The sequence below is a fragment of the Bos javanicus genome, chromosome 24 (assembly GCF_032452875.1).
Source record: "Bos javanicus breed banteng chromosome 24, ARS-OSU_banteng_1.0, whole genome shotgun sequence".
NCBI classification, from domain to species: Eukaryota; Metazoa; Chordata; class Mammalia; order Artiodactyla; family Bovidae; genus Bos; species Bos javanicus.
In genome coordinates, this window is record NC_083891.1 from 57,885,251 (window position 1) to 57,909,836 (window position 24,586).

General features: G+C 49.7%; 1 protein-coding gene across 4 annotated transcripts in view; it reads left to right on the top strand.

Moving 5' to 3' along the window:
* The first annotated feature begins 9,034 nt into the window (after window positions 1–9,034).
* The window catches only part of ZNF532 (zinc finger protein 532), a 112,255-nt gene continuing 96,703 nt past the window's right edge, over window positions 9,035–24,586 (top strand). The window contains exons 1-3 of one of the 4 annotated variants that reach the window (XM_061400338.1): window positions 10,973–11,307; window positions 11,630–11,711; window positions 11,796–11,905. Coding sequence is in view for 3 of the 4 variants with exons in the window: in XM_061400339.1 (XP_061256323.1) it covers window positions 9,186–9,312 (127 nt within the window). In the remaining variant the exon portion in view is untranslated. Of the gene's footprint in view, window positions 9,313–10,972; window positions 11,308–11,629; window positions 11,712–11,795; window positions 11,906–24,586 lie in introns of those variants that run through there. The other 3 variants (XM_061400339.1, XM_061400337.1, XM_061400336.1) reach the window with 3 other exon arrangements.

Sequence of the window (24,586 nt, forward strand, 5' to 3'; positions counted from 1 at the left end):
ACACAGATCTTTTCTCAGATCCGCCCTGGGTCCTGTGTGCCCACCTGATCATGGAGGAGCCCTCGATGGTCCTGATTTGACAGATGGCAACGCTTTCCCCTGCTTTTGTCAAGTTTCTTTGGATTTTGTGACCCCGTGGACTGTAGCCCACCAGGCTCCTCTGTCTATGGCATTCTCCAGGCAAGAACCCTGGAGTGGGTTGCCATGCCCTTCTCCAGGGGATCTTCCTGACCCAGGGATCAAACCCAGGTCTCCTGCATTCAGGCAAATTTCAGGAAATTACTATCCGTCTGAGCCATCAGGGAAGCTCAAGGATAAAGGAATCAGACCTTTTTTTTTTTTAATGGAGATTGTTCTTATTTACTCAAATACTTTATTATTTGGTAGGTTCCAGAGACGAAGGTTTGGTCATACTTCTGTGTCTGTTCTTCACTTTCCTCTCCAGTCCCCTGGTACTCCAGTCTCAGACAGGAGGGCTGAGATGGAAGATGAGGCTGGATTCTCAGACAGGAGGGCTGAGATGGAAGATGAGGCTGGATTCTCAGACAGGAGGGCTGAGATGGAAGATGAGGCTGGATTAGGGAAACCCTGGAGGGGCAAAAGCAGTGAGAACCAGAACTGACTGCTGCCCACCCCAGCCTGGACTTTGAGCGCCTACTCTGTAGCTTGGCGTCTACAGTCATGTGACTTTGCTGTTCTGTCGTGTTAAGCAGCACTTCTTTATTCTTCCAGAGCTCATCTGCCCCAGAAAATGGCGCGGTTGTTTCTTAGAGGAACTTCTCTAAAGACCCACCAACCCTTTTTTTTTTTTGACTGCACTGGATCTTGGTGGCTGTGCAAGGGCTTTTCTCTAGTTGTGGCAAGTGGGGGCTGATCTCTCGTTGCGGTTCGTGGGCTGCTTGTTGCCATGGCTCCTTGTGCTGCGGACCACAGACTCTAGGTGCGTGGACTTCAATGGTTGTGGCGCGCGGGCCCAGCTGCTTCTTGGCATGGGGGAGTCCTCTGGTACCAGGGATGGAACTGGTATCCCCTGCATTGAGAGGCAGATTCAAAACTCCTGGACCACCAGGGAAGCCCACTTTTTTCTGTTTAACGGTTTAGAAAATTTGCTTTATGATATACATTAGATATCCGATAGCTGTTAAAGGTAATACTCATACCTAATTTTTAGCACCAAATCACAAGTGATTGCCAAACATCTGTTTCTAAAATTCTCTCTCCGTATCAAGAGATTCTTTCTAAAAGCAGTCACTTCTTGGTTAAAATATTATCCATTGTTTTCCTATTATTAGTATTTTCATTTAAAGTGCAGCAAATGTATTTTCTTTTTTTTAATTAATAATTGTTATTGGAATATAGTTAATTTACAACGTTGTTAGTTTCAGGTGTACAGCAAAATGAATCTGTTATATGTATATACACTCTTCTTAAGCCTCTATTCCCATACGGGTCATTACAGAGAACTGAACAGAGTTCCCTGTGCTGTACATTATATGTCAATCACAATCTCCCAATTTCTCTCTCTCACTCCTGCTTAATAGTATCTTTAAGGACTAGATTAAGCTTTTTTTTTTTAAATTCCAGCTGAGTCATGCAGCTTGTGGGGTCTTAGTTCCCTGCAGGGATTGAACCCAAGCTCTGGCAGTGAAGGTGCTGAGTCCTAACTCCTGGACCACCAGGGAATTTCCATGCGTTTATTTTTATTCTGTCTGCCAGATAGTGTGTTATGGACAGCATTTAATCACAGGAAACACAGGAGACTTAAAACTACTCTTTTAAAGAGGACAGTGAATAACCTATCTGTGTAAAATTCTTTGCTGTAACATAGCCAGCGAAACACTGAGAGGCAAAGATTTCAGTAGTCACGCCTCATCTTTCAGAATTATTGAGTCCCTCTTGCAGGAAACTCCTTATGCAACCCCCAGCCTTTAAAAATAAAATTAACCTCATGGTGATATCCTGTAACAATCTCTGAACTTTTGGCTTCAGTTTCTTGGCTGCAGTTGCTTATCTGTGAGTGATTCAGTGATGAATTTTGTGTGAAGGAATTTTTGTAATTTAATCCTAGAATTAAACACCCCTGGAGAGTTAGCTGCTTCTTTAGTTGTGATTAATAGTTTTTTTTTTTTTTTAATCATATACTGGGACTTCTCTGATGATCCAGCTGTTAAGACTCCATGCTTCCAGTGCAGGGAGCCTGGCTTTGATCCCTGCTGGCTCAGATAGTAAAGAATCTGCCTGCAATGTGGGAGACCCAGGTTCGATCGCTGGGTCAGGAAGATCCCCTGGAGGAGGAAATGGCAACCCACTGCAATATTCTTGCCTGGAGAATCCCACAGACAGAGGAGCCTGGTGGGCTACAAGGCATGGGGTCGCAACTTGGACACGACTGAGCGCACACACACACACACACAAAACACACACGGGGAACTAGGACTCCATGGATGCCACACAGTAGGCCACCCCCCCCCCCCAAATCATAGTGTTTCAATTAAAGAACTCCTTTATTATTGAGAATATATCTTCTCCCCTAAACTTCTTATTTAGTGGTTCATGAAAAAAAAAAATCAGCTTTTATAGGTATGACATCACTGGAACAGGATCAGGCATATAACCTCAGCTGTGGCATGTTAGAAATAGCTGCTCTTCTCTTTCAATGGTAGAGCAATCTTCCCATACCGTGTAATTTATTCTAACACGTGTTCGCTGACATCTACAGCAATATTTTCTTAAGCATTTTCCAACTGTTTGCTGACAAATGAATGCATTTTATGTTGCAGTTATAGTTTCTAGTTATCATTTTCCTATTTTAACATTTGTTGGTTTATATTTGTATTTTCTACCTTGCTCAGCAGTTCAGTTCAGTCGCTCAGTCATGTCCGACTCTTTGCGACCCCATGAATCGCAGCACGCCAGGCCTCCCTGTCCATCACCAACTCCTGGAGCTCACCCAAACTCTTGTCCATCGAGTCAGTGATGCCATCCAGCCATCTCATCCTCTGTCGTCCCCTTCTCCTCCTGCCCCCAATCCCTCCCAGCATCACAGTCTTTTCCAATGAGTCAACTCTTTGCATGAGGTGGCCCAAGTACTGGAGTTTCAGCTTTAGCATCATTCCTTCCAAAGAACACCCAGGACTGATCTCCTTCAGAATGGACTGGTTGGATCTCCTTGCAGTCCAAGGGACGCTCAAGAGTCTTCTCCAACACCACAGTTCACAAGCATCAATTCTTCGGCACTCAGCTTTCTTCACAGTCTAGAAATAACCAATGTTTCTCCAGTGATGTGTGGCTTTGGGTCTTTTAACGTTAAATACACTTCTCATCAAGTTTAAGAAAAATGGTCAAGTATTTGATCGTCTCTTCTCTCTAAAAGTCACTGAGAAAGAAAAACCCTAGAGGTGTTTAATCAATCTGGATGATCTAAACACCTAATTTTTCAATGTCTTTCTGTATGTGATGTTGGCACTGGGGAGACCTCAGTAAGCCAAAGTGTCATTGTCCCTGACCTCACAGCTTTCTTGTCTCCTGGAGTGAGAGCCAGAAACTCCAGTGTCAGGAATTCCCTGGCGGTCCAGTGGTTGGGACTTGGCGCTTTCCCTGCCAGGGCCCAGGTTCAGTCCCTGTTTGGGGAACTGATATCTCACAAGCCACGTGGTGTGGCCAAACGGAAAACAAAATAAAGCAACTCAAGCGTCGTGTGAAAAGGATAACTTAGAGACATGCCAGGGCTACCCATGGTTGGTTTGTACGTGTTGAGAGAGGTCGAGGAAGGCTTTTCCAGGTGAGTGACATAAATTTAGATCTAAAGATGCTTGGAAGCCAGTTACACAAAGGGGACTGGGGGTGGTGGTGAGCGGTGGTCCTCAGCCTTTGTTGGCGCCAAGGACGGGTTCCATGGAAGATGATTTTTCCATAGACCGGGGTGGCGGGGATGGTTTGGGGATGATCCAAGTGCATGACATCTGTTGTGCACTTTAATCTTATGCTGCCGCTGATCTGACAGGAGGTACTGGTCTGCGGCCGGGAGGTTAGGGACCCTTCGTGGAGACAGTCTTCCAGAAAGAGGGAACATCATGTGAAGGGCTGACAGTGACAGCCATCAGGTTTCATTCAGAGAACAAAAAGTTCTGCCAGACTGGATCCTAGAATGTGAGGAGGGAGGGGCAAGGGATGTGGGCCAGCACATGGGTTGAATCAGGGAGAGCCTTCTAAGTCTGGATCTTATTCTAAGGACGATGGAGAGATGCGGAAATGTTTGAGCAGATGGGTGACAAGATGGCATCGTTAGACAGGTTCCTAGAGCTCTCAGTGTGGAGAATATTGGAAGTTGGCCAGGTTGGAGGCAAGAGGGTCAGTTAGGGAGCAGTTCTGAACTGACGGGAGGAGCGGGAGGGTGAGGCCAGGTGAACCGATGTGGATAGAAGGCACTGGAATCAACAGCTCCTTGCAGGTGGAACACTCAGCACACAGGGATGGAGTAGATGAGGGAGTAAGTGCCATTAGATGATGGACTCAAGGGGGAAATGGATCTGTTTTGGTTGGTGTCTGCAGCTGAGTTTCTTAGAAACAGACTCTGGATAATCTCTGGAGATCCACTTGTGAGGGAGTGAGGAAGGCTGGATTAGGCAGAAGGAGCTGATCCATTAAGCTATGGACACTGAGGCCTGAGCCATTTTACAGGGCATTCTGGAGCTAGGATGGCCCTTTAGAAATGGCCCAAATTGAGGCAAGCCTTTGTTATCACTACATCAGCCAGACACTGGCTGCTCCCGGGGGAGGAGTGTAATCTTGGGTGAGACAGTTCACAGGACCTGGCTCAAGACGGAAGCCAAGGCCTGGGACTCTGTTGGGAGTGGTCAGATGTCAATGGTCTGAGTAGCTAGGGGATGGGGGTTTTAGACAAAGCACTACAGTATCCACTACAGTGGCAAAAGATCTTATGTTTAGCTTGGGACATGCTTATTTCTAGGTGAAAAGTGAAGTTGCTCTGACTCTTTGCGACCCCATGGACTGTAGCCTACCAGGCTCCTCAGTCCATGGAATTTTCCAGGCAAGAGTACTGGAGTGGGTTGCCATTTCCTTCTCCAGGGAATCTTCCCAACCCAGGGATCTAACCCAGGTCTCCGGCACTGCAGGCAGACGCTTTACGTCTGAGCCACCAGGGAAGCCCAAGTACTATTTCTAGGTACTTGTGGGTTTATTGGAGATGGCGATGGCACCCCACTCCAGTACTCTTGCCTGGAAAATCCCATGGACGGAGGAGCCTGGTGGGCTGCAGTCCACGGGGTCACTAAGAGTCGGACACGACTGAGTGACTTCACTTTCACTTTTCACTTTCATGCACTGGAGAAGGAAATGGCAACCCACTCCAGTGTTCTTGCCTGGAGAATCCCAGGGACGGGGGAGCCTGGCGGGCTGCTGTCTGTGGGGTCGCACAGAGTTGGACACGACTGAAGTGACTTAGCAGCAGCAGTGGGTTTATTATCCATCCTTAGTTCACAGGTAACTAGTTAATTTCAAGTATGGGATGTGCAAGGCATTGGGCTAACTGGTGGGGGTGTTGGAAGATGCAAAGATGAGGATTTGCATAGGGACCAATGAGATCCCTTCTCGGGTGGAAATGACCCACACTTTAGCTTCTCCTCCGAAAAGGATTAAGTCTGATTGCTTTTCCTTGGCTCAGATACCTTTCTAGTTCTCCTCTTTCTCCCCCTCTCCCAACTTAGTAGAAAACAAGCCCAAACACCAGTTCCTTTCAAAGAAGCCCAGACTTAATGTAAAAGTTGCAAAGAGTTAGGAAACCTTATGGGGTTCTCAACAGGTCTTGTCCGTTGGCCTATAGTTTCTGAAGATGACTCTTGGCTGGTATCCCAAACCAAAAATTTCTTGCTCTTTTGATTGTCTAGAGTTCATACAACAATCCTTTCCTCGACTGTATCCCTCTGTTTCTTTGGGCAAGGCTGGTTTCTTAGGCCTAAAGAGACAGCAGGAGATGAAGATTAGTGAATCCATCTAGGGGCCAGGAATTATGAGGTCATGGGCCTCTAAAATAATGCCCAACTTTGCATCAATCAATTCATTAAGTGATGAGTCCATTAAACAGGTGGCGCCAATGCCCTGGCCACCTATGTAAATAAATCAAAATCTAAGCCCAGAAATACTTCAAGGTTAGGAAATCAAAACCGATAAGGATGACCAATCACAAACAGCCAACTACACGTTAAGCCGGAGCCAATCAAGTAATTTCCTCGCTGCGCATCCTCACCTCCTCTCTACCTCTCCCTAGCTCTGTGGGTGGAGCTCCGTCACTTCGGTGTGGCACTGCCCTCTTGGAATAGATTTTTGCTCAAATCAACTTAAAAAATTTTTAATGCATCTCAGCTTATCTTTTAATAGCACACAGCCCCACCCCACTTTAGGTCTCCTAGTGAAGGCTTTGCAGGTATTTCCAAACGAGGTTCGGAAAAGGGGATCTGTTTAGGAATCACTAACAAATAAAAAGAGGAATCCTCTCTTAGGCCTCCACTCAGTCTTTTTCTGGCAGGTTGATAATAATTTAAATCTGGTTATGACTTCTTTCAAGGGTATGTTTTTGAAAACTTGAAAAAAAAATTCTGGTTCTATCAATATTTTGTTCAGCCCTTGAGATGGATCAGCTACAGATCTTAGAATTATAATCCTAGTGTCAAATAGTGTAATAACTCCTTTGAAAACAAGCCAACAGATTTAACATACGAAACTCTATAAACACCTAGGCCTAGCTTAGTTTTGAGCTAAAAAAATGTGTCAGCTCAAGTCAGGGGACTGTCAGTTTAAGGAGTGGTTTTGTCAGGCCTTTTGATGGTGAGATAAAGAAAAGGCTTTTCTTTTTGTTTTCCTTCTTCTCTCCCACAAGGAACACACCTTTTGTGTGCTCTGCCCAACAAAGGAATTTCCCAATTTCATAGAAATCAGAGGGAAAGTATGATGTATGTAGATTGACTATCTGTATGTGCCTGCAATGCCTCTTCAAACTACAAAAGGCTTTTAAAAAAAAAAAGCTGGGATTTTGCAATTCACTGATTGGAGGAAAAACGAAGACATTAAGAGTTAGCAATAAAAACAGCACCAACAAAATCGCAAAGGATTTGGAATTCCTTTAGTTTCTATTTGGCAGAAGAATAGTATGATTTCTTTGTTTTGCCCTTTCTTATCTACAGCAGTCAAATAATAGATTATTTCATTCTTTACTACTATTGTTGCCCAAAGCAGAGTGGTGCCCAAGATAGCACAATAATAGAATGAACCTTTGTATTGGTTTTTTGGAAGAGGGGTAGTGTTTTTATTTTATTTTTTAAAACTTACCCTAAAATTTGTTTTTTCTGTTGTGAAATTCAGTGATTTCATAGAATTAAGATGAATGAGTGCTTTGCTTTTCACTAATGGTCTACCTGAAGAAGGGATTTCTCTGAAATCCTCTTTGTAAAAATAGAACAAAGATCATTTGCAAGAAATTATCTTTTACTTTTGGTTGGTTTCGGGTTTTTTAAAAGCAGATGCAATGTTAACTGTTGCCGCTTGTGCAAATGATGAATTGTGCTTTCAAATAAATTTCCTCCAGCCGAGGCTTGACCAAAATGCCGGGCTTTGTAATAAAGCTCTGTTCAAAAAGTATTTGACGTTATGAAGCCATGTGAGGCAGTTCTACAAACGAAGGCTCTTTACCATAAGCAATCCAGATTTGAGTTTGGGGAGTACAGTTCTTCAAACCATTCAAACACTTTATGCTGTGCTTTCAAATCTTGGAAGAAGGGAATTGGGGGAGGGGCAAGGAAGTATTTTAAGTACACAAAGATTCTAAATTTAAGAAAGCTAGGATTTACTACAGCAGGTAGGGACGTTATGAAATTCCATACATTGTAATTTGTGTAGTGTATCAAGATTTCATAAGCAAGGCCTTGTATTTATTTCAATGCACATCATGTTTTCACATGCATATTAATAAAGGCCCACCTTTGAGAGAAGAAAAAAAGGTCTCCTTTCAAATGAAATCAAGCCCAAGTAAAGTTGAAACTCAACCCACAGGGTCTGGCAGTGTTTTTCAGGCTAAAAGAAGATGAGTTTCAATTTCATCGTCTTGTAACATTGATAAATGTGATCCAGTGGTTTGCAGAATTTGCAGATTACATAGGTCTTTCTAAACACGTGTAAATATGTATCCCAATCTCTGTGCAACTCCAAACAAGGTGCAGTTGGCAGTTAAAGACCAACAACTCTTCTGTGAGACAATCATTTGGTTCATTTACATGAAAAGTCTTAAATAGCAAAAATGCTCCTTCCAATTTACATCAGACAATGACCCCATAACAGAGAACAATGGCTTCCCCGATGGAAGTTAATGCAGAGGAGAGACACACTGAGGTTTAGAAAACAAAGGAAACTTTTCAGCACACTTTGCAAATATTAACCAATATTTAAAATAAAGCACAGAAAAGCTTCCTGTGCTGTGAGTCTGCATGGCTCCTGGAGAGCTACTAGTATCTTCAGAATGAGATTAAACAGGAGTGAGCCTTTTTAAGAGGTTATGATGGCAGTTTTCAGATCCTTCCATTTTGTCCTATTTTCCGTGTAAGCACAGTGCACTTGATTTGGGGCTTCCTCACGTTAAAAAAAAAAACCCCCAAAACCTTTCAAACCAGTGCATGTCTGTGAACCATGTAGGAACCAGGACCCAGGGCTGCATAAACAGCATACCTGATCTGGTGGTAATATATTGTCTCCGTCTGGGCGTGTTAAGGATTATACACCTCTGTGGTCTTTACATGGGGTTTATGTATGTTATCTTTTTGCGTTCTGGAGGCTGTGACCACCTGCTGTAGGCACACTCTGTGCTTGTTACATTTGTACACATCTCCCTTCTTGAATTTAAAGACCCAGCTATTACATCTTGTTTACTCAATATCATTCCCCCATTTAAAAAAAAAAAAAAAGGACTACATGAACCGAACATGCCATGTTTCAATCTGGCCCCAGTGGCTTTTTCTCTGAAAAGCAAAACGTGTGTCTTTTACACCAGGGCTTTCTCCCCACCCCAGGGGGTGTCTTCCATCCTTTTGTGGCTCAGTTTAAGGCGAAAAGGGCTCCAAACCACTAACTACCTAGGAGAGAGCCCCCTTCTTCCACCTCCAGGGAGAATTTCAGATGTAATGCATCTGAAGATAGCGTGCTCTCTTCTGACTTTGCCACCATTGCGAGGATCACAAAACACCAGCGCCTTGGCTTCAAGATCTTTTTGCAACCATCTTTGGCGAGGCCTTGCTTCCTTCCACTCGAGTAAGTTGCGGCTTGGGACCGTGGAGAGGACCGGGCGAGAGGCTGCGATGTCGTTGGAGGCAGCCGCGGCCCTGTCAGCAGCCCCGCACCTCCAGCACCACGACCACCGGCCCTGCCCTCGGCCCCGGGCGAAGGAGCGGCGGCCGCAGACGGGCGGGTCGGCGGGGCTCGGCTGCCCTGCGCTGAGCCGGCACCGGCCGGGCGCCCGCGGGCTGCGGGGCTTCGCGTGTCGCCTCCTTCTCCCCGAGCCTCCCTGCCCCCCCCACCGGCCGCCCCCTCCCCCTCGCCCGCGCTCCCTTTTGTTCGCTCTCCGCTCGGGCCGAGCCTCCGCCGCCGCCCCGCCGCCCGGGGCCCGCACCCCCGTCGTAGGCCCCGGCGTGGCCGCCCCGCCGCCGCCGCCGCCGCCGCCGCCGCGCGGCCCAGAGCGCGGCGCCCGGGGAGGCGCGCGGGGCCCGGGCCGGGCGCACGGCGAGGCCGCGGCGGCGGCGGCGGCGGGGCGGCGGCACCGGCAGCATCAGCGGCGGCACCGGCGGGCGAGGCCGCCCCGCCGCTCACGCACAGCCCGGCCGCGGCGGCGGGGATGCGACGACACGCCCGTGGCATGGAAGCAGCAGCAGCAGCAGCAGCCGCCGGCGGCGCCGCGCGGAACAAAGGTCATCCGAGCTGCGGCCCAGACGCCCGGGCTTGACCGCTGCGAGGGCCGACCCCGGGCCGGGGGTGGGTGTGCGCCCCGGGGCGCGCGGCGCGCAGGGCTGCGGAGGAAGCGGGGCGCGCGCGGGCGGGCGGGCGGCTCCCCCCGGGGGGCGAGGCTGGGGCGCCGGCCCCTCGTGCCCGGGGCCTTGGCGATCGCCGGCCGGCGCGTGTGGCTCTGGTCCCTGGGCCTGATCGCCGCGGCCTGTCCCACGGCCGGCCTCGGGGACCGCCGGCCTTCGCGCCCCGCCGGCCTCCTTGTGTGGGGGGGTAGGGGGGCACCCGAGGCCCCGCCGGTTTGGCTAGGCCCCGCCGGTTCCGAGATGGGGGCCACGTGAGCGCCGCCTCCTCCCCGCTCCAGCGCCGGCGGTGCGCAGCGCATTTTTTTAAAAGGCCTCTTTGCCCCCTAGGTCCCCGGGTCTGCCCCCCGCACCCCCCACCCAGACATCCCTAGGCTTTTTGTTGTTGTTGTTTTTTTGGCCCGAGGTGAAGGGATTTGGGCCCCCCCCCCCCCCCCAGGTGCTTGAAAGGAGAGAAGGTCGGAGGAGGAGGAGACTGGGGGGGCCCCGCTGGTGGTGCTGGTGCTGGTGGTGACAGGGAGGGCGAGGAGAGGGCCGGGAGGAGGGGGCTGGGGGGGACAGGCGGAGAGGAGCCTGGTCAACAAGCCAGCACCACCCTGCCAGGGGGCCCAGGCCGGCTCCCGCCGCCAGCGCGGGCAGGGGGAGCAGACACACACGTAGATGGCTCTTTCTTGGGGGGCTCGTGGTCAGCCACCAAGCCAGGGAGCACACACTTGACACAACACGTACACAAAGATCTGAGCCAGGTTGTGGGAGGTAAGTGCGGGAAGGAGCAAGGCGCGGGCCGCAGGGCTCCGCGGTGGGCTTGGGGCGGAGGCGAGGGGTGGGTCCGAGGGGCTCTGGGGTGCTGGAGAGGTGAGCCTCTCCAAGGCTGTGCGCTCGCGTGGGGTGATGGGGACGGCGGGGGGACACTCGAGGACCCTCCCCTTCTCCCCAGGACCCGAAGTGGGGCAGCCAGCCCCAGCGAGATACCCCCCTCTGCTGCTGATTTTCAGGGACTTGTTGGCAACTCAGCGAGGGTTGCCATAGCTTTTTTATGTAGGGTGACCAGAACCGGCTGAAACTGGTTTGAGGCAGATCAGCTCCTGAACACAATGCAGTCCCTGAGCTACTACAGTGGGATAGCAGCTTCCTCCCTTCATGGCAGCCAAAAGCCGAGGCGCTTGCAGGAAGGGACCGTCCCAACACACTATGTGAATGCACACTTAGACAGCACACAGCTCGGGTACGTGACTAACGGAGCCCTAGAAGATTCTGTGTAGAGAAGATGGGGGAAAAATGTGCAGGTTTGCAAGCTTGAGATGACTTGGGCTTTTCCTGCCTTTTTCTTTTGCTTAAGGGATGGACAAGGAGCTGAGATTTATGGCCCTTCCTAAAGACAAAAAATGTGCCTTGGTAGGGTGGGGACACTGGGTTTCTGCAGTTCTCTTCTCTCTCTCTTGCTCTGTGTTTTTAACAAAACCAAACCCAAACGAACTGATGGATTTGTAATGGTAGTTTGTTTGTTGCTGGAGAATGCTACTTTGCATGCTTTTCTTCTCTTGCAGGGTATGTTCCGTTTTGTGCTTTTTGTTTTAGAAGCTACTAAAGGGTGTTGGGGATACGTCTGGCTGGTATGAAGGCCAAAAGGTAACACTATTGTTCTAGGAAATGAGCATAAATGCATTCCAGTGATGCTGCAAGGCATACATGCTGTCTTTTTTTTCCTTGTAGGCCTGTTGACTGGGGCTGCCTTTAACCCTTTCATATTTGCAGAGAATGCAACCGTGTGACAGTAACTGAACACTGGTCCAAAGTCTTTCCAAAAGGTCAAGGTTCACAAGGTGAGAAACGATATTCTGAGCATGAATTTAAGTATTTATTTGAAGCTCCGTTCAGACACAGACTGACAGTGGCTTGGGACCCTGGAGATAATACTGGGTGGAGAGTGGAGAAGAAATACTCATAACGTTAGCCAAGTTTAATGGGATTAGAGGGACTTTTATGAGGTTGTTGCTATCAGGGTGAAATCAGAATGACTTCATTAAATCGCATGTGGCTGGTCATTTAGAAGAGGCAGGCCTGAAAAGAAGCAAGTTGGAGAGAATGGTAGGCGTCAGGGCCTTGTGGAGAATGTACTGTTTTACATAAGACTGAAGCAGTACACGAGTAGCTTTTTCTCCCCGATGATTATAGAAAAGAGGACTTTGCCAAAAATCCAGGCGACCTGGCCACCTTTTAGGGATTTGAGGAGTCTGAAGGTAGATTTGCCTTTTGTTCATTCATCACCTTTCTCTTTACCTCGCTCTGTGTGTTAACCTGAAAGGCTTTTCACTCCGAGTCGAGTGGTGGAATGGCTTTTATTGATCTGGGGGGCTGTGAATGGTGAGTTTGTCAGTGGATTATTTGTGGCATACATTTTAATGTGGAATACTTAACCTGGTGCCAGGAGGAGGCTGGGTAGTATGGCTTCCTCTGTGCAAAGATGCTTGTTAACTCAAAGCTTTACAGCAGTGGATGGCAGACAATGTCCAGTGCCTTACAAGATGATAGTTTGATTTCAGCTGGTATTTTTATGCATCCTCCAAAACCAAGAGGTTTTTGAGGAGGAGAGAGAAGCAGGCAGTAATGACTGGTGGCAAAGTAAGGAACAAAGGCAGTGAGAGCTTACAGGAGAACATGAAGCATTTCGCTTTGGAGTTCCTTGTGAAAAGGACTGCAACTTCCCCAGACAGGAAGCCAACAGCAGCAGAATCCAACCCAAGATGATCTCAGCTACGGATAGAGGAGTTCTGGCTTCTGGTTTGGTCGAAGTACAGTCAAAGGGAGCCCATGGAAGGCACATTGGAAAACAACTGTCTCCCCTACTTTGTAGAGGGTATTTTGTTCCTTTTTGCATTCAGTAGAGTGGTCTTTTCAGAAATGCCGAGGGTCTTAGGAGAGGTTGTGTGCTGGCGGTTGGTGGGCAGAGTCTCTGCAGTGCAGGGTGTCAAGTATGCAAGGGTTTTATTGTTGAATTTTTTTCTCATGATTTCAGAGCATCCAGCGTGTGATGAAGCTGAGAAACAACAGCACATGGTTAGCTCAGAGTGCTTGCTGTGGGATTCAATAGAGATAAATGTAATCTCGGGCTGATAGACCAGTAAATAGCTTATGCGATGGAACAAAATTCTTTACAAATCGCTGTGTGAAAATTGGTTTTCAGTTCTACATTTTTGCCTGCCAGAGGTTCTGTGTCTGAATGTGGCCGAAATCTGCTTGCAAAGCAGATCCCAGTCCACGTTGCATGATACGCTGTTCCTGCTTTTCGGGTGCCAGCTAAAACTCAGATGGCTAATATGATAGCCCTTAATTAGCTTAATACAATAAGCTGTTTTTTAAATAATTGAGTCCTTCACTCCTGTCTTTAGAAAGTCAGTGATTTTTATTTAACGCTGACAACTGACCCCCTGCTGCGATGGATCCTTGAAAAGGATGTTTTAAAAAGCCCTTTTCGTAAGGCGTGGCCTGTCCCAGAACGTTCTGGTTTACTCTCTGTGGTTTTTAGCTTTGTTACTCTCCACCCCTCCCCCCTGACCCCGGCCCCTGCAAAGGCTCCTGGAAAATACCAAGTGTTTTGTACAAAGGCCTGTCTTTCCGGCTGCAGAGGGCCGTTGCAGGTCGGAGAGCTGGTTCTCCAGGGTTGCAATCAGGAGCTCATCTCGGCCTGAGGTTTGTCTCAGGTGGCAATATCGGGCAGGGCTCTGAGCCTGTCACAGGCCCGGGACTCCCGGGAGGAGAACCAGAGTTTCCTGGGCTCTGGACGGTGAGCGTGGAGAAGCCAGAGCGTCCCCTTTCCCAGAAGGAGCCAGGCGGGGCCGGCCCGCGCCCCGCTGTCCCTGTCACCACGCGGGCCGCACACCTGGGCCCCAGACCGCCCCGCGGGGTTGCCTGCGGGGGTCTCCCAGGGCCCCGGGCCAGCCCGTCCCTTCAGGGAGGCATGTGTGCGTCTGGCTGGGTGGGGTGGGTCCACTGGAAAGAAAGTGTCACTGGGTGGTAAACCTTGGCTTGTTCTTGTTGTTGGCCTCTTGGAGTCACTTTTTTCCACCTTGAAGAGTGTGGGGTCCGGGGTTTCTAGAACTCTAAGCCTCCTGCTTTTGGAGAACTCGTGTTCTGTGTTTTCGCTCTCTCTTCTCGCAAGGAGATTCCCCCACCCCCCTCCCGCCTTGACTCCTTTTTAAAGGAAGGAGGAAGGCTGGGGCTGACACGTGGATGGAATTTTCTGCGGATACCTTCCAGGGGATGAGTTAGAACGGGAGGATTTGTTCGGGGAGACCCCCGGCCTTCCGCCTTGTTTCTCCCCTTGAAATGCGTTCCTGGGCTCCGCTGGGGGGCGTTGCGTTTGAGTGACCTTTCCCATATTCTTGGTGGGACTCCATTTAGCTGTTCGCAGCTGGAGCCGAAATTGCCAGCGCAGGGGCTGCAGGAAGATCTGGGGGACGATTTGGGGTTGGTTTCCCCCCCTATTCCCTTAACATCTCTTCCTCATCGGGGCACTACAGTAGCAACACAATAATAACAAACACAGCTGGTTAAGGGGAAGGAAATCTGTGGCCCCACTGACCCTCCCAGGCGAGAATACTGGAGTGGGCTGCCATTATCTTGCTCCGGAATCTTCCTGACCCAGGGATCGAACCCTCGTCTCCTGCGCTGGCTGGCAAGTGCTTTACCACTTAGCCACCAGGGGAGCCCCAAGGGAATCCATACCTTTGTGTTAATTACGCAGGCATTACCCCAAGGGATATTGTGGGTATGGGTTCCAGACCACCGCAATAGGTTCCAGACCATGGCAATGAAGCAAGTTGCTGGAATTATTTTGGTTTCTTGGTATACATAAAAGTTATGTTTACACTGTAGTCTATTAAGTGTGCAATAGCATTATGTCTAGAAACACTATATCAAAAATACTTTACTGTTGCAGAAAATGTTAGCCATCATCTGATAATACACAAAGCTTCGATATTTTCAAAAGCCTGGTATCTGTGAAGGGCAATGAAGCCAAGCACAGTCAGAGGAGGTATGCCTGTGTTTGGTGTATGATCTCTAAGTATGTCATGGTTAAGTAATTAACCTTTTCTTTACATACAGTAAAACTGACTCCTCGGTGTGCGGTCTCACGGGCTTTGACAAGTGCCTAGCGCCATGTCTGCCCCACCGTTACCTACAGGGACTCGTTCAATCTCCTGAAACCTTCCCACCTGCTGTCGCTTTGTGGCCAGATTCTCCTCTCCATTCCCACCCCCCTGGCAGCCACCAGTTTGTTCTGACCTTATGTTGGTCTTTTCCAGAATGCCATGCAAATAGCTTCCTTCACTTACAAACTGCATTTGAAGGGCCATCCGCATTGTTTTGAGTATCCACACTTGGTTCTTCTTTTATTGCCGACTTGTGTAGACCTCTGTATGGATGTACCGTGGTTTGTTTGTCTGTTCTTCCGTTGAAAGACATGAGGGTTGTTTGCAGTTGGTTGTTTTTTTTTTTTTGTAATCCTCTTCCCAGAATAAAGTGGCTGTAAAAATCTGCATAGGGGTTTTTGTCTGAACGTAAGTTTTTATGTCTGTTTGGTACAGACTGAGGAGTGGGATGGCTGGGTCATGGTGAGTAAGTAAGAATTCAAAGTTAGGATGAAAGTAAATTCAGCTGGTCGTAGCTCACAAAAAGATCTAGCGTCGTCAGCTGCAGTTAAGACTTTCCAAGTACCGTTTTCGTAGCAAATGCTATCCGAAGACACATGAGAGATGTTCATGATAATAGACCACTCACTAACGGGATGACAGGCTTTATAACCCAGAACGAATCGGAATTAGCCAAAAGTGGAAACAAGAACCTGCACGTGGTAAAGCAGCCTTTATCTCCCTCGGCAGTTACTCCTGATCTCTTCAGAACCATTTGGCAGTTTAATTTTTGCGTTTGTCTTCAGGTTCCATAAAACACCAGCCAGTGACAGGATTGAAATTTTGGAAAGGGGTACGAAATCTTAGCTGCGTCAAGAACTTATATCGTTAATGATAATTTGATTTCTTGAGTTTCAAATTATTGGCGTTATTTTAGTATTTGAAGTTATTTTTCAGCTTTTATGTCTTTTAAAGAGGTGAAAATGTGTCAGTAATCTCAAAGCCATGAAGTAAGGAGATTTTGGAAGCATATTTTTTTTTTTTAGCGGATAAAATAGCATTCGAGATCAGGAAGAACAAGTGGACTGAGGTCCTAGTGATGAACAACAAGGGAAGGGAGCCTGAGACGTGGGGATCAGCATTAATTTGGGGGTTATTTCATCCATGGGGCAGATGCAGCGTGTTTCCTAAGCCCCAGACGTTGTGCTAGGCACTGCGAGGACCGAGGGCAAAGGCATCCAGAGAGGAAAGGCTAGTGGGAAGTAGCGCACGGATGCTATGATAGGAATGCGAATGGGCCACCAAGTGCCAAGTTTAGAGGGAGGAGCCCTGGACGAGGTGGCTTCTGAGCCGAAAAAGCCAGTAAAAATATGTCAGGGAGGCAGCGACCCGGAGGGCAAGCAGAGAGCCCGAGGGACTGTGTGTGGGAAGGCCCTGGCTGGGGGAGCGGGCGGGCAGGCGGGCAGAGGGCGAGAAGCGGGCAGTAGCTGGGCTTCCGAAGGCCGTCCTGCACCGTCCGCTCCAGGGTGCGCTTCCCTGTGGAGGCAGAGGGGCAGAGAAGAGACTGTTTATGATAGAGGACCCAGGGCAGCCCCGTGAGTGTGGAATGGAGGCTCTTCGGCGTCCAGTGGGGGCCCCACGGCAGCCATCCAGGAGAGGGGAGGAGGGCTCCATCCAAGGCATTGCCATGGCGATGGAGTGGTAGGTGGTGACCGTGTCAGGGGGCCTGTGCGTGCATGTGTGTGTGTGTGTGTGTGTGTGCGTGCGCTGGTCTCCAGTTAGATATGAGGCCTGATAGAGGGGGAGGATGCCTGTGTGTGTGTGTGTGTGTGTGTGTGTGAGGCGAGGAGGATGCTCTCTGAAGTTACTTGTCAGAGGTTACTTCTGGCTCTGAGATTCTGAATTCAGGAGGCAGGAAAAGACTGCGGAGGTGGAGCTGCTGGTAGAATGAGTTCAGGTTTGGGTTATGTTGCCCATGGGGTGTCCTTTGCCTTCCAGGTCGTGTGAGCTGGGGGTCTAGATTGGGAGCAGTTACTGCAGAACAGAGCTGATAGAGGAAAGATAGGAGAAGGTGTCAGTTTGGGTTGCCAGAAGATAATGATTTGTACAGTAAAAAGTAAAATGCATCAATGAAGGGGAGGCAGGGGCTGAAGAACTTAAAGACGTGTGCTTCTGAAAGTCGGAGGGCAGACCGTGACGTCAGCAGCCTAACACCTGCAGGCAGCACTGTCTGTCGCGGTGGCCTTTCCATAGGTTTAAGACCGAAACGTTGAGGCGAGCTAAACGCTGTTGCCCCCCACCCCCGCCATAGTGCAGGTCAGGAGACTCAGGCAGAGATCCTGGCCAAGGTCCGCCCGCTCAGAAACGGGCTGCAGGCGGAACTGGAAGCCTGCTTCTCATCCTTGGGCTCTTCTGCCTCGTCGAGGGACGAGCAGGATCGGGGGACCAGGGGAAGTCATGGAAGGTGCTCAGGGTTGGGAAGGCCTGTTAGGGACAGGGAAGGGGAGCAGGTGTCGTGGAGAAGTTGGAGGCACAGTTCAGGGCCTTTGCCATTAGCCGGGTTTTCCTGACTTCAGTCATCACGATGAGAGAGAAGAGTCTGTGTCTACCCCAGAGACGCACGGTGCTAGAATTGCATGCCGGGAAGACACAAGCGTTTCCTTTACTGGGCACTGGGGTGAGGAACAGATTGGGAGAAGGAACAGGAGGTGTTTTTGTTTTATTTATTCTTCGAAAAGGATAAGAAAGCGTAAATTGAAAGTGGTGTTGAGAAAAATCTTTTGTCCTCGCACATAAGCACGATTTAAGGAATTCTTTGAATGCTCATCCATGGACAGGAAGTTCTCAGTTTGGCCTGTTTGAGGTTGAGAGGAAGAGCAAATTCTCCTTAATCTAAATCTGGAGGCTGAAATAAGTAGTGTTTTTAGACAAAACCAGCGTGGCCTTCTTAGCCATCCCCAGGACTCCCCGCCAGGTGTCCTCTGGTTGACGGTCATGAGGGCCCCCGAATGCAGGTCTGTTCTCAGTCAGGTATTACCCCGTAATTAGAGATTCTGAGCGTCCTAAAGGATTCATAGAGACCCAGAGGTGAAGTCAAGGTGGTGTAGTTTTTGAGTGTCTTCTCAAGGCAGCCTTGCCTTTTGGGAACCAAATTCCTGCTGGCTCATGCGGTCTAGTAATGGGCGGTGATTTTGGTCATTTTCTTCTGCGAGGAACAGATTCTTTCTGCGTATCTGAACAGTAAGAGTTTTTCAAAGACTTCCAGGTTAGAAAAGTCACAGCTCTGTGTTAAAAATAAACAACTGCATAGCCGGAAATGCATTAAACACTTATAGTTATCGCTTCATTTTCCGCAGTGAGCCCAAACTGGGGTGGAGGTGGGGTTCAGCAGGTAGTTAATAGCACATCTGAAACCAGAACCCACTGCCCTACAGACTTCTAGCTCAAGGCTGTTGCCATCAGTATTTCTTTCTGCAATCCAAAATTAGTTGTCTGGGTTTTGATGGTATAGAAGCCAGCTTTTACTTATAGTCCTTATATCATGTGAACCTTAAAGCCTTATTTACTGAAATGAAGCCCTCACACAGGTACCCGTTGATAAGCTGGTCCTTCACGGTTTTGCTGATACATCAAGAGTTGGGAGGTAGTTGAGGTCTCCCTCTTGAGACTTGATTATGCCTGTGTGTCTGCTAAATCGTTTCAGCTGTGTCCGGCTCTTTGCGACTGCATGGACTGTAGCCCGCCAGGCTCGTCTGTCCACGGGATTCTCCAGGCCAGAATGCTGGAGTGAGTTGCCACGCCCTCCTCCAGGGGATCTTCCTGACCCAGGGATCGAACCCGTGTCGCTTAACATCTCCTGCTCTGGCAGGCGGGTTTATTACCCCTTGCGCCTCCTGGGAAAGCCCCCTCAGCGAGTTAACTTAAAATTCGAAACCATTCTTTTCTTGAGGGTTGTTTAGAAGATGAAGTGCACATGAAGTGCCTAGCAGAGTGCCTGGTGCTCCGTGAGTCCTCCCTAGAATCTTAGCTGTCCTGTATTCCCGAGCTGCCTGTTTTAGGGGAAGGACCGCGTCCCTGACATCTCTTTTCTGTCTTGGTGGTGTTTCTGCTGTTCAGTCTTTTACCTCCTTTATCGGTAGTGATTTCTGTTTTGAGGTGTGGGCCATGAAGGCGCACACAGCGTTTCCTGCCTGGTCTGTAGGTTTTGAGTTGCAGCTGCCCTTTATCTGATGAAAAGCGAGGGACACCTCGGCAAGAGTCCTTGTTCTTCTTACTTGGCCATGCTTAACATTTATAGCTGGAAAATCTTGAATGAATTTTGTAGTTAAAGTCTTAACACTTCAACTGTCTTTGTTCCCAAGTAAATTCAGCCCAGTCAGCGAGGGCCTAGCATCTGGGTTGTCTGTCTGTTGGTGTGCTTTTCATCAACCAGAGTTTCAGAGCAAACAAAAGTTGATCGTGAAGCTGTGACCGGATAGCTCAGGCCTCTGTTCCGTCCGTGTCCCCAGCCCTTTGCTGCCCATGTTTGCTTGGCAGTGACCAGATAGTCATGTCTTACACACTGGACCTTGGAGAGGATGGAAGATGGAGGGGAGCAGGGGTCCCGGGACCTCGCTGTCTAGAATGGCCCTGTCCCGTTGGCTGGCCCCTACCACATACGGCTTCTGAGCGCTTGCTGTGTGGCCAGTCCTGTTTTGGGGGCTTCCCTGGTGACTAAGTTGGTAAAGAATCTGCCTGCCATGGAGGAGACCGGGGTTCAATCCCTGGGTCAGGAAGATCCCCTGGAGAAGGAAATGGCAACCCACTCCAGTCTTCTTGCCTGGAAAATCCCATGGACAGAGGAGCCTGGCAGACTACAGTCCATGGGGTTGCAAGAGTCGGACACGACTTAGGGACTAAACCACCACCAGTCCTAATTGAGATGGGCTGCAAGCATAAAATATACACAGGGTTTTGAAGACTTAGATAGCAAAGAGGAATGTAAAATGTCTCACTAATAGCTTTTTAATATAGACTTTATGTTGAAAGAATATTTTGGTTGAATAAAACGTATTACTAAAACTTATTTCACACTATTCCCCCCGCCCCCCAGCCCTTTTCTTTTAAAAACAGAGGGACTTCCCTGGCAGTGCAGTGGTTTAAGATTAGGAGTTTCCACTGCAGGGGGTGTGGGCTTGATCCCTCATGGGGGAGCTAGGATCCCGCATGCCAAGTGGCAAGTAAATAAAAAAAGTGCAAAAAAAAAAAAAAAGGAAACTTGCCACTGTATATGTGGTTTTCATTCTGTTTCTGTCTGAGAGTGCTGGTCTGGATTGTTGGACGGACGACCAGGTTTACCAGTGAAGCTTCCCTGGTGCCCCGCAGTGTTCGTGCTTACTGATGTTGAGTCCTTCTTTCGGTTGAGAAGATAGGGTGAGAACTACGATAGGGTCTCCTTGTTAGAGAAACTCTTTCTTCCCTGGTTTGGGCTCCCTTTCTCTCCCAGATATCCTAATCCATCTCCAGATTGCAGGATTTAGACAACCTTGCCACACTGGTGTCTGATGGGGAACGGAAAGGAAATCCACTGCAAGTTTGCTGTGTGCTGGAGGCTTTATACTGACTGTCCCCCAAAAGGTATAATTAACATCCCCGGTGAGCCTTACAGACGTTAAGAGACTGACGGAGGAGGGTAGCGCTGAGTGAGAGGTGGACCCGGACTTGGAGCAGGTCCGGCTCGCTCTGTGTCTCTTCCCTGCCTTTCCCCACCCGCTGCTGCGGTCCTGTGCTCCCTCCTGGGTGCCCTTATCATCCAGGTAGGACCAGTGGCATACAGATCGCCCCGGGACTCTTGTTAAAATGCAGATAATGATTCACTAGGGCTGGTATGGGCCCGGGATCCTGTATTTCTGACCAGCTCCCAGGTGATGGTGGTCTGCTGGTCCTTGGACTGCATGGAGTAGTAGCAGGGGTCTGTAGTGTGCCCCTGGTTTCAGATCCTCTGTCTCTGCTCCGAGTCATCTGATGCTCCAAGCCTTGCCCGACTGCGGGAACTCACTGTCGCTTTGCATGTGATGCCAGTGAGGGCATTTGGGGTCAGCCCTCATTGTTGGGTCATGGATGCCCAGCCTGGCATGAGCACTGGTTTCTGGGTATGCAGGATCTGCCTGGATACTCAGTGTATTCTTGTTCCCACATAATCTGTGTTACTGAAGCTTTACTACCTTGATCCCTTGACTGATGAGACAGAGAGAGCTTTACTATCAGAATGCGATCCGGGAGATCCATGGCAGGGGTACCTGTTTGGAGTCACTGTGATGAACAGTGTCAGCAAGTCAACATGTGAGAGTAACCACAGGGCTTCCCTGGGGGCTCAGTGCTAAAGAAGCCTCCTGCCAGTGCAGGTTCCAGCCCTGGGTCTGGAAGATCCCCTGGAGCAGGAAGTGGCAACCCACTGCAGCATTCCTGCCTGGGAAATCCCATGGACGGTGGAGCCTGGTGGGCTACAGTCCATGGGGTCGCAAACAGTTGGACACAACTGAGTGACTAAGTAGCAGCCATAGACAGGAATAACTGCCATGTTTGGTTCAGAGACTTGGGATCTGATGGGAGGGGAGGACTCAGAACTGTTAGCGGCCGCTGTTTTTGCCTCCATGCCTGACAGGGAGTCGGGTGACTTGTGACTTTCCCTTAGAATGGGAGCCCTAATGAGCCTCCTCACAGGGTGGTGATGAAGAATGGCTAATCAACACCACCTGCTTGTCTAGTGCACACGAAGGCACACACTCTGGAGGCCTTGGATCCAGATGTCTTGGGGAAGCTCAATCCCAGGCCTGAGCCAAAGGAGAAATTGAGTTCCAGTAAGGAATTTGGTGAATTACGTGTGTGAACTGTAAGAGACCACAGAACTGTAGTTGGCATGTTTAAAAATTTGGAAATGGATTAAGTTAGTTGTAAGGATAAAATGGTGTCTGTTACATGAGATTCCTGGGCATCCCTGATAGCTCAGTTGGTAAAGAAACTGCCTGCATTGTGGGAGACCTGGGTTTGATCCCTGGGTTGGGAAGATCCCTTGGAGAAGGGAAAGGTTACCCACTCCAGTATTCTGGCCTGGAGAATTCCATGGACTCTATAGTCGATGGGGTCGCAAAGAGTCGGATATGACTGAGTGACTTCCACTGCCACATGAGACACCAAGAAAGCCTGCCATTGCACAGAAGCTCTGGTTGAGTTTTCGATCTTACTGGACATTGGGAGTCTGAGAGTGCTACGGCACGTGAATCCAGCACGTTGCATCCGGTTTATTACTTGTTCGTTAAATCTGTCAGCTCCCGGTTTTGTGCTGAATCCCTGTCTGGGGTGGGGAGAGTGTGTGTCATGGTGCGTCAGCTGTGGCCTCACATTGCTGTGAGGGGAGCAGGGACACGACTGGGCATTCAGGGTGGGCTTGGTGTGGGGCCTGTGCTGGAGAAAAGGGTTGGAACCACAGGTGTTAATCTGAGCTGGGGATGAGTTCAGGATATGTAGTGGGGTGGTAAGTCAGAGGTCATCCTGGAGCCTGCCAAGAGTCAGGGTCAAAGACTAGCTGGGCAGAGAGAACATCAGACGGCAACGCATATTTGACTGGTCCCCCGTCCAGTGAGTGGCTAGAACCAGCAGAGCGTGGCACATAGACCGATGGGTGTGTGAGAGGGCAGGAGGGGCTTCCTGGGGGTACAGTGGTTAAGAATCCACTTTCCAATGCAGGGGGCGTAGGTCTAGTCCCCGGTCAGGGAAGACCTAGAGTCCCACATACCTCCTTGCTGCTAAGTCGCTTCAGTTGTGTCCGACTCTGTGTGACCCCACAGACGGCAGCCCGCCAGGCTCCCCGTCCCTGGGATTCTCCAGGCAAGAACACAGGAGTGGGTTGCCATTGGGTGCAGCCAAATATTTTTTCAGAAAGTAAAACAGTACAGGGCTGCAGGACCTGGGAGACATGCAGGCTCTCTGTGCTCATGGGAGCGCCCTTTGGATGAGCTTTGCCGTGATTCATTATCGTCAGAAAATAGCTTACCTGTAAGCGAACTGAATTTGTGTCCTAAAGGTTTTGACACTATTATTTTCTGATACACTCACTTGGCTTCTAAAGGTAGAGACAGGAGGAAATAAAGAAACATTGTGAGGAAGTAGAGGTTCCAATAAAGATAAACTTTGGGTGAAATTTTGAAAAAAATAGAGGGATGACGTTTTACAGAAAGGGAGAGAAGACCCAAGGTAGGAGATCCAAGGTAGGGCTTGGCTGGGGAAGGAAGTCCATGCCGAGGACTCGGGGAAGCGTCTTCAGGCGGGGACAGAGTTTGAGGCAGGAAGTGACTCAACCCGAGTTGGGAGGAAGACAGCTGACGGGTGAGTCGGTCACTTTGGGAAAGGATGTCTCTAGCCACTTTGGATTTCTGAGTCGTTCGGACTCGCAGCAGCACTGACAAGCCAGTGCCTCCGCCCGCGCCAGGCCCGGGGCGCTCCTCGCCCCCAGAGGGAGCGCACGTGCGAAGCCTAGCGGCCGGCGTCGGGGCTGCGTTCACATCCGGGTCTTCTGGACCTGACGGCCGTGGCCTCACGCGCTTCAGCTTAGCAGCCAAGGTGTAGGAGCTCTTGAGGGTGGAGATTCAATCTGCATTTTCTGTTTACTCAAAGGTCACGAAAACAGTACGTTTAGCTATCAGTGTTTGCTCCATAATCGCACAGCGCCTGTTGTGAAGACTGGCCGGAGGGCCGCGGGAGGTGGCCGGGCCAGCGTCAGGGCCTCCCCTGGGCGCGTCGCTGCGTGTCCGCGGGTGCTCATGGGTTCGGGTGTGTGTGTGAGAGAGAGGTGTGTGTGTGAGAGGTGAGTGTGTGTGTGTGTGAGTGTGAGTGTGTGTGTGTGTGTCTGAGGGTGCTCATAGGTAGGGGTGTGTCTGTGAGAGAGTTGTGTGTGTGTGAGGTGAGTGGGTGTGAGGTGAGTGTGTGTGTGTGAGATGAGCGTGTATGTGTGTGTCTGAGGGTGCTCATAGGTAGGGGTGTGTGTCTGTGAGAGAGGTGTGTGTATGAGGTGTGTGTGTGTGTGTGTGTGAGGTGAGTGTGTGTGTCTGAGGGTGCTCCTAGGTAGGGGTGTATGTGTGAGAGGTGTGTGTGTGAGGTGAGTGTGTGTGTGTGTCTGAGGGTATTCATAGGGGGTGTGTGTGTGAGAGAGGTGTGTGTGTGTATGTGTGTGAGGTGAGTGTGTGTGTGTGTGAGAGAGGTGTGTGTGTGTATGTGTGTGAGGTGTGTGTGTGTGTGTGAGGGTGCTCCTAGGTAGGGGTGTGTGTGTGAGAGAGAGGGGTGGTGTGTGAGGTGAGTGTTGTGTGTGTGAGGTGAGTGAGTGTGTGTGTTTGAGGG